Below are 12870 nucleotides of genomic sequence, written 5' to 3'. Positions count from 1 at the left end.
CCACAAAATAAAAAAAATTTACTTTATCTCCCGGTACAAGTAATTTGCACAACATTAAATAAATAAACAAAAGATTAGTGGTTTTATAATGGCTTGTTCCAAAAAATATTTCTTTTTTAATTCCTTCAAATATCAAGATGAGAAGAATGCAGTTATAATAATATATGTAGTATGTAGTAGATAGAGAATTAAACATGGATTTAGAAAGACCCACCTCTGACACCTAAGCTGTGTAATGCTGGACAAGTTCCTGAAACTTGTTGTGAGAATCAAATGGGTTGTTGGGAAGATCAAAGTGTAAACAGTTTTTGTAAACTTTAATGTAGTATTTAACTGCCAGTTATCATTAAAAAGAAATTGAGCCTCACAGAAATTGAGACTTACCCAGAGTTCCATTGCTAAGAAGTTTATAAGGTAGAATTTGAACCCTGTTCTTCCTGACTGTAAGTCCACTGCTCTGTTCTCTATAGCTTCCTATCTCACAGGACAGCTAAAAAATTCCCCCTTACTCTTTTTTTTTTTTGTCCTGGGAGGTGGAAAATCCATGAGGATGAACTACAAGGAGGTTGTTTAATTATCACAGAGTTTCTCTGTAGTGGGAACACTCCACATTTTCATAATTCGTAATTTTCAGTTTTACTTTTATTGTGAAATCCGATCTCTTTTGTACATCTCAGGATCATTTTGATCTAGAGGACTCTTTTTTTCTTTGGCTCTGTTCTGTTTATTCCTGATCATAGAGTACTTTCTGATTTCCTGTGTATATCTTTTTTCAAAATTTTTTTTTTATTTATTTGGTTAAATGTTTTCCAACTACATTAAAAAATTTTAACATTAAATTTTAATTTTTCTATTTTTAACATTAATTTTAAAAATTTGAATTCCAAATTCTTTTTCCTCTTTATATTCTTCCCCCCATCAATTGAGAAGGAAAGCAATATGATATTCATTATATAGGTGAAGCTATCCAAAATGTATTTCCATGATAGCCATATAAAACACACATAGAAAAATAAGAAAAATAAAGAAAGTATGAAAATATCTCTTAATTTTTCCTTAATATTCATTATCTCTTTGTGGAGGTTCATTACAGCACCTTTGGAGTTGTTTTGGATCATTGTCTTGATCAGTGACCAAGTCTTTCACAGTTGATCAGTGTACTATTTTGCTATTACTGTATACAATGTCCTCATTCTGCTCCATATATTTTTATTTCAATGTAATTGGTTTCTTTTGCAATTCTATATATCTATGCATTTTAAATTTTATATAATTTGCATAATAAATTATGCAATTTAAAATTTAAAAACATTATTCTAAGGAGACTTTATCAGACTAACTAAGTGCATGAAGCACCTAAGTACATAATGAATACAGTCCAGGGGCTCAGGCCTACTAAGGTGAGTTCGAATCTATTCTTAGATGCTTTCTTGCTATGTGATCCTGGACTAGTCTCTTAACCCCTACCGCCTTAGTTCCTTTATATCTAAAATGGATATAATAATAGCTTTTTTTCCTTAGGGGTGTTATGAAGATAAAATGAGATATTTTAAAATGATTTACAAATCTTAAAATACTACATAAACACTAGCTATTATTATTAAAGAGGTCTCTGACACAAAAAAAATGTTAAGACTAGATGATTTCTAAGGTATCTTTTAGCTCCAATGATCCTATAAAGTGATCTTGCTTTGTGTTCTTGCAAGAAAATGACTCTATAATTCTTTATATAACTTTTTTCTTTTTCAATTTTTTTTAACAGACACAGCAAAAATAAGAAATTTTATGTGGACCCCCGGTGCCATCCACAGACAATAGCTGTTGTGCAGACTCGAGCCAGGTAACTCTTTTTCATTTGTATTTTGAAATTTAAGAATGATTTTTGCCTATATTGTTTCTCTTGTCCTATCTTTCAAATAGGTTGGCTTGCCTTGGGTTCCACAGATTGGACATTGAGCCCTAAGCTAGGATACCACTAATTATATTCTTTTCACCAATACTTTCTTTTTTATCTTGTTTTACATAAAGAGAATGTACCAAATAGTTTTACCAAACAGCTTTCTTTGCTTTTGTAGTAAAGTGTACAGAAAAGAAGAATCCTTTCTGATATAAGCTATTGAAAGTGCCCAGAGACTACACTGTAAGCAATCTGAACACTGGCCCCCAAATCTCATTATATGTACTTTGTCTGTGGGAGCAGATATTTGTTAACTTATTTTCCTCTAATTTGTTTTGGTGACTCATAGTTTGCCTCTTAGGGGTTTTTTCATGTAGAGTGATTTGGGGGAAATCTTTCCAAATCTCCTCAATGTCTTTATTTATAACCCAGATTTTACCACTAAAATTTCATTCTTTACCTAAGACTTTCATCTTTGTTACTATAAAAAGGTTCCTGTTAGGGAATAAAACTTAAAATTATTTACATCTTCTGAGGTATTAGCTGCAGGTCTATTTCTAGGGCAGGTTTTGGTAGAAATGAGAGAAAGAGATCATTAATGTACTGAACAGCTGAGGGAAGATAAGAAGTGGTTATAAACTGAAGGGGACAGAGTGCTGAAGGGGTCCCTTGGGACACAGCATAGACTTCTCCTGCTTTACAGCATCACTCAAAGCTGGTCTCACTATCCAACTTAGGCAACACTGGGCTTATTTAGAACAAATTTATTTTTTCAATGTCATTTCCCTTTCTAAATATAAGGTGTAAATATTCCAACACTATGTGTAATCTGATAACTCTTTCCTTCTCAGTTACATTGGGGTCCTCATTGAGTTGAAACTTCCTCATGAAATGGACTTTAGTACTAAAGATGTCAGTGGAGTACTGTTTCAATATCCAGATACAGAGGGGAAGGTGGAAGACTTCATGGAGCTTGTGGATAGAGCCCACCAGCATGGGGTAGGACCAGAACTTACTTTTGTGTATTTCATGTATGATCTATCCTTTGGCTCCTAATTTCTTTCTCTGTAAAAGAAAATAGTCCACTGATGGCTTTTCAGCAACAACAACTTTTTAAGATCTCCCTTAAGTCAGAGGAGTTGTGATCATTCTGGGAGGGTGGTTACATCCACAGTGATGAGGTCATTCGATAAGATTTCTGTGATGAAAGGCACTTAAAGTGTGTGGTAGATAGAGTGTTGGATTAGCACTTATGAAGAACTGAATTCAAATGTTTGCTGTTTGATTAACTATTGATTAACTATTTAACTATTAATTTGATCAACTATTTGATTTTATTAACTATTTTGATTAACTATTAATCCCCACCTATGGAAGAGGGGGCAATAACACTGACTTCACAGGGAAATTATGAAGATTAAATGAGATTATATATGTAAAGTGCTTTTCAAATCATAAGCTCTTATATAAATGTTAGCTGTTATTATCAGGGATAGGGATTAGTCTTTCGATGTCATCAAAGGGGGATGACATCCTGGGATGAGGAAACTTATACAGAGAAAGGGCTTTAATACTTCGCAGGCTTCATTTCCTTTATACTGCTCTATGTTTAAAAGGAATTCATTTCAATGCATTATGCACCTATCATGTGTAAGACAGTAAAATAGTTATTGAGGATAGAAACTATCAATACTTGTTGATTACCTTTTCTGTAACTTATAGTCTTAGAGATCTGATAGAGTACTAAAGTTGAAACTTGCTCAGAATCACACAGAGCATGAATTAGAGGTAAGACTTGAACATGTCTTCCTTGTTACAAGTCTAGTTCTAACCATGATATCATCTATTGTCATCATTAATCAATCAATAACAAACCATCATTGAATGCTTACAGTCTAATGGTGAAGGTAACATGCAAACATATACAATGGAACCTTGGCACTTGTCTGCTTTGAAATTGGTTGAATTTGGTATCCCATGCATTTTAATGAGAAAAATGTTTCAGCACTTGATGGTTGGTCAGCGCTTCTAGGACTTGGTTGTTCTCTTGGTTGAGCAGTGAGGATGTGAGGTTGTTCAGGTGTTCTGCTCAGTCACTGCTGTTGCCTTCAGTCACGGCCAGCTTCTCCCCAGTGAAAGGTAGCAGTTGCAGGACTGTCAGATTGGAGCCCACCATGCTGAAGTTGTGTCTCTAAGTGGGCAGGTAAAGGAGCAATTCCTGCAAGATGAAGTGGCTGTAGCACATAGCCTCCCGGCTCCCAAAAGCAGCAGTGTGGAAGGGACATAGAGCAGCTAGTGTGCTCAAAAGAAGGAGGAGCAATGGAACAGGAACAGTGGTGTGGTGCCAATGGGAACCCGGGCAGAGGTGGCAGTGGTGGTGGAGGATGCAGGGCTCCTGGAAGTCCAAGCTCCAGGAAGCATCCAGAGTCCTGGGTGGCAGAGAGCATGAGACCATAGCTTCTGCCACATCCAGCCCCAATCTCCTCCAAGGAAGCTTGGATGGGGTTGAGAAGGGGAGAAGGGTGAGAGTATAAAGGTCTTAGTGCCTTCAGAAAGTGAATTGTGTCAAGAAGGGAGGAGTTGAGCTGGGAAAAATTTGTTCAGTATTTGTTTTCACTACTTGTGCCTTCTGGAACCAATTAACAACAAATTACAAGATACCACTGTCAGTGCAAATCAAGCTATATATAGGATAAATAGGAAATAATTAAAAGAAGGAAAGCACTGGAGTTAAGAGGGATTGGAGAAGGCTTCCTGCATAAGGTGGAATTTTAGTTGGGACTTGTAGTAAGCCAGAGAAGCCAGTTGGTGGAGATGAGGAAGGAGAACATTCCAGACATGGGGAACAACCAGAGAAAATGCCTGGAGCCAAGAGATAGAGTAAATTCATGAAAAGCTAGGAGACCAGTATCACTAAATTAAAGAATACATGTTGAGGAATAACTGGAGAGGTAGGAGGGTACTAGGTTATGAAGGGCTTTGAATGTCAAACAAAGCATTTTGTATTTGTTCCTGGAACAAAAGTAGTAAGAATGTTATGACTCTACCCTTAAGTTCCACAACTATGGTTAAAAAAACATGACATAATCTACATGAATAAGTGTTCAAAAAAAAAACATTAAGAAAACATAAGGTGTTATTACATAATTTATTTTTTCAATAAACATTCATTATTGAGTATGACATTATATTTTAAAAAATATTTATTGATAATTTTTTAAAAGAAAAGAAAAAAGGAAAGAAACAGACTAATATTTGAAGTTTAACTTGTGAGCCCCTCTCCAATTTTGCAAAGGGTAGGGAAAGATTTCTTTTCATATTTATTCTTTTGGATCAAACTTGTTCTTTATAATTTCAAAATTTTCTCCTTCAATAGTTTTGTGGTTGTTGAAACATGAACATGTATATGTGTGAATATATACACATGTGAGCATGTAAATATACATATAAATATGTATATATATTTATTTACATATAAGTACATATTTCTTATTCTTAATTTTGAGCAAAACAAGCATTTTGGTCTTTTCTATTCAGAAAACAAAGTATTATAACTAAATCTTTGGTATCATTTGAAATAATGACTGGTTTTGATTAGGGTTCATATGTATATGAAGGAATATAATAAAGCATCTATCTTCCTGATATAATTGAATTAATTGTCATATATAATGAATTACACAGAAAACTGATCTTTATTATGCCCCTCAAAAGAAATAAAATATAAAATCTTTAATTCAGCAATAGTTATCATGTGTGATATTGTCAATGAACCAAATGTTAAAGCAAATAAAAAGACCTGTTTCAGTCTTTCCATAGGTGGTAAGAAGTGGAAAAAAAGAAAGAAAACCCAAATTTCACAAATATTTATTAAGTTACTACTAAAAGCATTATTACTGAGGAAAACCACAGAATCATCTCTCTAGACCTTAGGTTAGAATTTATGTAGTCCAATCTCCTCATTTTAGAGATGAGGAAACTGAAAAGTTAATTTACTTGCCCAAAGTCACATAAATATTAATAAGGTAAAGGTAGGATCCAAACTCAGGCCCCATGACTAAGTTCAGCACTATCTCATGATGCTTTCTATTGGATAATAAAGAAAATATGCATACATGTATGAATTAAATAAATGCTAAATAAAGACCTGTTGGTTTATTCCATCCTTTCTCATCTCATTTTAGGCTCTGGCTTGCTGTGCTACTGATCTGTTAGCTCTTTGTGTCCTGAGACCACCAGGAGAATTTGGAGTTGACATTGCCTTGGGGAGTTCACAAAGGTTTGGGGTGCCATTGTGCTATGGGGGACCACATGCTGCCTTTTTTGCTGTTCGGGAAAACTTGGTGAGAATGATGCCTGGAAGAATGGTGGGCGTGACGAGGTAAAGCTTGGATTTTTCCTCATTTCTTCCTGTAAATATCAAGACCAGAATCCATTCTGCACATTTGCTGTGTTTTTCTCCTCTTCATTTATGATATGTATATGAATGAAGGAAGTATCTAAGAAAGAGGTAGAGGAAAGAATAGCCTTTCAGTCCAGGAGACATCATTCTACTTTCTTTTCTCTTTGAGCATGTTCATGGCTGCCGTAAAAGAATGGGACTGCTCAACCATGGAATATTTTGGGGGGACACAAGCTTTCAGTTTCCAGCATAGAACAGCAATAAGTATTTTCATGGTACCTCCTCTAGACAGTCCTTAACCCATTTCTCACTTGCTCTCAATTTATTGGTGGAACTGGTTCAAGGAAAAGGGTTGGAACATTGGTTATTTCTGCCCATGTGATTTCCCTCCCAGGATAAAAACATCATTCCCCTGAGAAACAGACAAATTGTATTCATAATAAACTTGAGTTCATTTCTTAGTCCAATACTATGCTAAGCTTGCATTGGGTCTTGCCAAGATAATTTCTAATAGATATAGGTAAATCAACGGTTTCATTTAGTATACTTTATTATAGTTTCTAGAATAGATGCAGATAAGATTCCACTTGTGCGAACCAATTAGAATTTATTAGCATTGCATTTAAGTGATAATCATTTTGAAAAAAAAATGCAGATGAAATGTTATCTCCTGTGGGAAGCCTCCCTTGAAAATAGCTGCTCTTTGTACCCCCCCTCCAAAATTACCCCTTTCCTTAAACCTCATATTTTGTACTTTCCTAATGCACATCATGTAATATGTATTATATCCATTTTTGTTTTATCTCCTCAGAGTTCAATAAGGGAGTGGATCCTATTTTATCTAAACTTTATGTCTCTCCTACACATAGCATTGTGTCTTGGACACAGTAGTTAATTAATTATTGAATGAACAAATGAAAGAATATTCATTTAAGTCAGGAAATTTCTGAACTTTGGAGGTAGTTTCATACTTGTTTATAGCTTTTCCTTCATTATATTGACATATTCTACAACTACTTGAAGCCAAGTGCCTTCAGAAATTTTCCCATCATTAGTTTATGAACTTGAACCACAGGATGTCTTAAAGGCATCTGGAAGACTTTGACCTTCATATAGCTCTTTGTGTGTTTATTTGAGGATTTCTAATTGTTCAAGTATCAAGCTGTGCCATTCCTGAAACCCCATGATAGTTACTGGATAGTTACTGGTCTGCTAGACCATGTGTTAGCAGCTGAGCAAATAATACCTGTGAGCAAATAACCTACTTAGTTAACATTGTGAAATTTGGGAGATATTTTATTCTTAAAACATTTTTTTTCAAACTAAGGAGAAAGGGGGGAATTCCTTATTAATTTTTCAATTAATATAGGATTAAATATTAGAATCTATTAAGATTTCTTATCTTAAAAGTTCTGTAGTGGTATAGATGACAAAAATTATTTTCCAATTATTGAAAATTTGTGTCTTTCTGTTTATGTTGTATATTTTTGCATCTCTATGTTTGTACATATAGAATAATTTCCTTTGGGGTTAAAAAAAGCACTTATGGGTGGTTTAGCTTGGGCAAATACAAGACTAAATCTCTAACTATTCCTCTTTCCTTGCTCAAGTTTTCTTGATGCAAAAGAAAATGCTTGGATTAAAGATAACATAGTCCAGAGAGTGAGCTCTTCACTGGGCACAGGACAATCGTTAACTGCCTCTTTGTTTAGTGAGGAAAAGCATCAGTGCAGATAACCTCAGCTGGTGGTAAGTCTGGCTAACCAAATACTTTGTTCTATGACCCAGAGATGCTACAGGAAAGGAAGTGTTCCGTCTTGCTCTGCAGACTCGAGAGCAACACATCAGGAGAGATAAGGCTACAAGCAACATCTGTACAGCTCAGGTACAAAACAAATAAATGTATCGACAAAATTAAACATACCGTAGTTATCCTTTCTATTGAATAAAATGAACACTTTTATTTTTAAAATTAAATGAAGACTATTTTATTTTTTTAAATCAAAAAATAAATTAGTATTTTCTGCTTTTCTATCACTGACATTTCCTGATATATTTTATTCCCTCTCCTCTCAGACAGAAACCTGTCTGACAACAAAGAATTAAAAAAAGAAGAGGAAAACCCCCAGTTTTAATAAATAATATTATTATAATATTATAATATGATTATTATAATATTATAATGTATAATAATTAATATGTAGAAAAAGTCTGGTATGACCTGGGAAATCTGATTTCAGTGAATCAGGCCCTGAGAGTTCGTATAGTTTGTTGTTCATTCATTCAGTCATGTGTGACTTTTCATGACTCTATGGACCCACTCATTGTCCATAGGATTTTCTTGGTAAAGATACTGGAATGGTTTGTCATTTCTCCAATGACTTGGCAAATGGAAATTAAATAACTTATCCAGGATCACACAGCTATTTTGTATCTGAGACAGGTTTTGAACTCAAGTCTATCCTGACTCTGAACCCAGTTCTCTACCCACTGAATCATCTAGCTGTCTCTTCAGCTAGTTTTAATTCCCATTATTTTGGAGATGATGAAATTGAGACCCAGAGAGGGAACAGAGTGAAGACCAAAATATAAAAAACAGACCATATATTTCTAGAGTATTAATGTTTACAAAATATTTTCCTTGACATGGCCTTGGAAAGTTGATAATAACCTATATGTTTTTGCCATTTTACTAATGAGAAAACATAGTGCTTATCTAACATCAGCAGGTCAGTGGGTCAGAATTCAGGTCTCCTGGACCCCACTGTTTTATACTGACTTCTTGTGCAGAAACACACTGTTCAAATGATTAATCATAGAATTTTGGTTTTAGAATTAGAAGGGAGCCTAGAAGTCATTTATTCCAATTCTCTTAAGAACAGATCAAGAAACTGAGGCATGGGTGCCAAATAACTTGAGCCCACAGGTAGTATCAGATTCAGGATTTAAAAACAGTTTCTTCAGTTCCATTTGTAGCATTCTTTCTGCTGTACTATGACACCTTTCTCATATATAATAAATATACTTAGGTATGTCTGTGTATGTATATAGAGGTATATATGTATATGTATACGTACATATAAAGAGAGGCATATATATATATATATGTATATTTCTATATAAGTATATATGGGGAGAAAAGCTCTCTTCAGTTTATCTTCATGCTAAATTCAAATAAATACTATAGCAGTCTTAAATGGTTAAACCCAGGGAATTTCAGGATAGAATTGATAACATTAACTGGTTTTCAGACTTGACTTCCAATATCCAGTGTTCATCACACTAAACACCTTTTAGCCAGATCTGGACTATAATTCCTGAAATGTACTTATCTTTTTAGGCCCTTTTGGCTAACATGGCTGCCATGTTCGCCATCTACCATGGTTCCAGTGGGCTCAAGCATATTGCCAGGAGGGTACATAATGCCACCTTGATTCTAGCAGAAGGTGAGTAGTTTAAACCTCATGTAAACCTCATGGATTGGGAAAGGATATTGCAGATTAGTTTCTTCCTTTTGGAAAACTTTCTTTCTTTCTTTTTTTTCGGAGGCTGGGGTTAAGTGACTTGCCCAAGGTCACACAGCTAGGAAGTGTTAAGTTTCTGAGACCAGATTTGAACTCAGGTCCTACTGAAGTCAGGGCTGGTGCTCTATCCACTGCGCCACCTAGCTGCCCCCTTTTGGAAAAATTTCTATCATTAAGAAGGCAAGTAATATGTTTGTTAGAAATTATACATGAGAAATCATGCAAAACCTATTTCCATATTAAGTTATCTTTTAAGGGAAATGATTTGACTCACATTCTGTCCTAATCCATGTAATAACAATTTCACAGTTCCACAGGTTCTATGGGTTTGGGGGGTGAGAAACACAAAAAACTAAGCTTAAAAATATTTCTTACTGCCTCTACCAAGGTTCTCCTTTTTTCATCATGGCTTGAAAGTGATTTTGGTTTCTCAAAGGTTATGCCAGATACTCACAAGGTTTGGCTGGTTCTATTAAACTGCAAAGACTTTGCATATGGACCAAGTGACAAACGAAGGACAATCAGGGCCATGAGGTGGCTCAGTGATTAGAGTACCAGACCTCAAGACAGGAAGACTTGAGTTCAAATCCAGCCTTAGGCACTACTAGTTCTGTGACCCTGGGCAAATGACTTATCCTGTTTGCCTCAGTTTCCTCCTGTGTAAAATGGGTATAATAAAAACTTCTCAAGGTTATTGTGAAGATGAAATGACCAATAATTGTAAAGTACTTTGCACAGTACTTAATCTATAGTAGGCATTGCATAAGTGTTAATTTATTATGTAGAACATCTGATATCCACAGAAGAGTTTTTTTTGTTTTGTTTTGTTTTGTTTTGTTTTTTACTTATAATAGAACTAGCTATTCTATTTTGTTTTGTTTTGATATTATTTAGGTCTTAAGCGAGCTGGCCATAAGCTACAACATGACTTATTCTTTGATACCTTGAAGATCCAATGTGGCTGCTCCTTAAATGAGGTTTTAGATAGAGCAGCTCAGAGGCAGATCAACTTTCGACTTTTCAGAGATGGCACAGTAAGTGGAATTAAATGTGTTGGGCTTTTTATAACCTCTTTGTCACATATTTTGGAAACATGTTCTTTCCCCCACCGAAGTTGGCATGTCTTAATTTTTTTTGTGTTTTCAGAGCCATATGTCTTCCACATGACACTTGATTTTTGCAAGTCTGTCTTGCATCTTAGGTTTTTATGTTATCCTTTATGGCAATCTCTGGAAGTCTGTCACTTTCCTGAAGTTATGGGATAGAGAATTTTCAAATGAAAAAACTCTTCCACTCATGCAAGTTGGCCTTTCTTTGCAATCTATAGTCTTAGATGGTTGCCTAGGATACTGGGATGTTAAATGACTTGTTCAGGGTTATACAGCCAGTAGGTATTAGAGGCAGCCCTCAATCCAGTCTTTCTAGCTTTGAGAGCCACTTTCTATTTCTTTGTGGCTGTGTGACCCTAAGCAAGTCACTTAACTTTTTTTATTTCAGGGACCTCATCTATAGAATGAAAATAACAACAGTTGTTGAAAAAAACTTTTGAGTCATGTCTGATTCTTCATTACCCCATTTGGGTTTTTTTTGGCAGAGATCAACTAGAGTGATTTACCATTTACTTCTCTAGCTCATTTTACAGATGAGGCAAGCTGAGACAAACAAGATTAAGTGACTTGCCCAGAGTTCCATAGCTAGTAAGTATCTGAGACCAGATTTGAACTCAGGAAAATGAGCTTTCCATTGTGCCACCCAAATGCCTTGACAAGGTTGTTAGCATAAAATGAGATAACATACATGAAGCTCCTTGAAAAAAATCTTAAAGTACTTTGTAAATGTTAGTTATCATCATTATTTTGTGGTAATAATTAATAGTACTAGTAGCAGTCACAGCAATAGCAGCAATAGGAACAGTAGTAGTAGTAATAAACAGCAGCAACAGTAGTAATAGTAGTAGTAACAATAGCAGTAACAGTAACAGTATTAGTAGTAGTAGTAATACTAATAGTAGCAATAGCAACAGCAATAGTAACAAAAGTAGTAGTAATAGCAGCAGCAATAGCAGTAACAATAGTCGTAACAGTAGTAGTAATACTAGTAGTAGCAGTAGCAACAGCAATAGTAACAAAAGTAGTAGTAGTATCAGCAGCAATAGCAGTAACAATAGTTATAACAGTAGTAATAATGCTAGTAGTAGCAGTAGCAACAGCAATAGTAACAAAAGTAGTAGTAGTATTAGCAGCAATAGCAGTAACAGTAGTAATAGTAGCAGTAGCAGTAGTAGTAACAGGAGTAGTAGTAATATTAGTACCAGTTGTAATTATTGCTGTCTTAATCTAGTTTCATGATCAGAGATGGAACATCATTCTGCTGTACCATTCTTATTCTTAGATACTCTCCTTCAAGATTGCATTCCCTCTCCCCCCCCCCCCATTTTGGGGGAAAGGATATCAGATTTGAGTCAGTAAAACTGAGTTCTAATTCTGACTTTTCAATTTACTAATTGAATTTGGGCAAGTCACTTAATCTCTCTCATCTGAAGGAGAAGAATAAGGGAACAACCCCATCCTATATCCTGAAGCCAAAGCAACCTTAGAATTAGAATTAATGCAAGAAGGAAGGTGATCTTTGATCACAGTACATCCAGACTTCCATTTCTCACTATGACTCTCAGGAGAGGCCATGGGGGTGGAGAATGGCCAGAACAGAACATTCCATCATTTGTCTCCGGCTATCATCAAAGTCTAGAATGGCTCAGAACTCTGGGCATTGCTAGAGGAAATGAAGTTGTGGGGGCAGCATCCCTCTATGGTGACATGTGTAGGCAGATGCTGTCTACTTTGAAAACCAGCAGTTTTGTCATAATGAAAGAGGCTGCATTTAGAGTGGGATGATTTGACTTGGAATATGATCTCTTCTAATTGGAAGCTGTGTGATTTTAAGCAAGTTATTGAATTTCTTTGGATTTTAATTTCTTAATCTTTAGAATAAGAGCATTCAACATTACTAGATGATCTCTAAGGATCCTTGAAGCTTTATATCTTTTG

The 12870-nt window shown here is 35.2% G+C and overlaps 1 protein-coding gene across 1 annotated transcript in view; it reads left to right on the top strand.

Moving 5' to 3' along the window:
- GLDC (glycine decarboxylase) overlaps positions 1 to 12870 on the top strand; it is a 106778-nt gene that overhangs the window by 40698 nt on the left and 53210 nt on the right. Inside the window, exons 5-10 of the mRNA XM_074282881.1 lie at positions 1763 to 1840; positions 2749 to 2896; positions 6082 to 6278; positions 8088 to 8184; positions 9640 to 9745; positions 10718 to 10857. Of these exons, the coding sequence (XP_074138982.1) occupies positions 1763 to 1840; positions 2749 to 2896; positions 6082 to 6278; positions 8088 to 8184; positions 9640 to 9745; positions 10718 to 10857 (766 nt within the window). The remainder of the gene's footprint in view (positions 1 to 1762; positions 1841 to 2748; positions 2897 to 6081; positions 6279 to 8087; positions 8185 to 9639; positions 9746 to 10717; positions 10858 to 12870) is intronic.

This window comes from Sminthopsis crassicaudata, chromosome 1, assembly GCF_048593235.1.
Source record: "Sminthopsis crassicaudata isolate SCR6 chromosome 1, ASM4859323v1, whole genome shotgun sequence".
Lineage (NCBI taxonomy): Eukaryota > Metazoa > Chordata > Mammalia > Dasyuromorphia > Dasyuridae > Sminthopsis > Sminthopsis crassicaudata.
The sequence above is the reverse complement of the archived record's forward strand: the minus strand, read 5'-3'. Positions and strand labels throughout refer to the sequence as shown.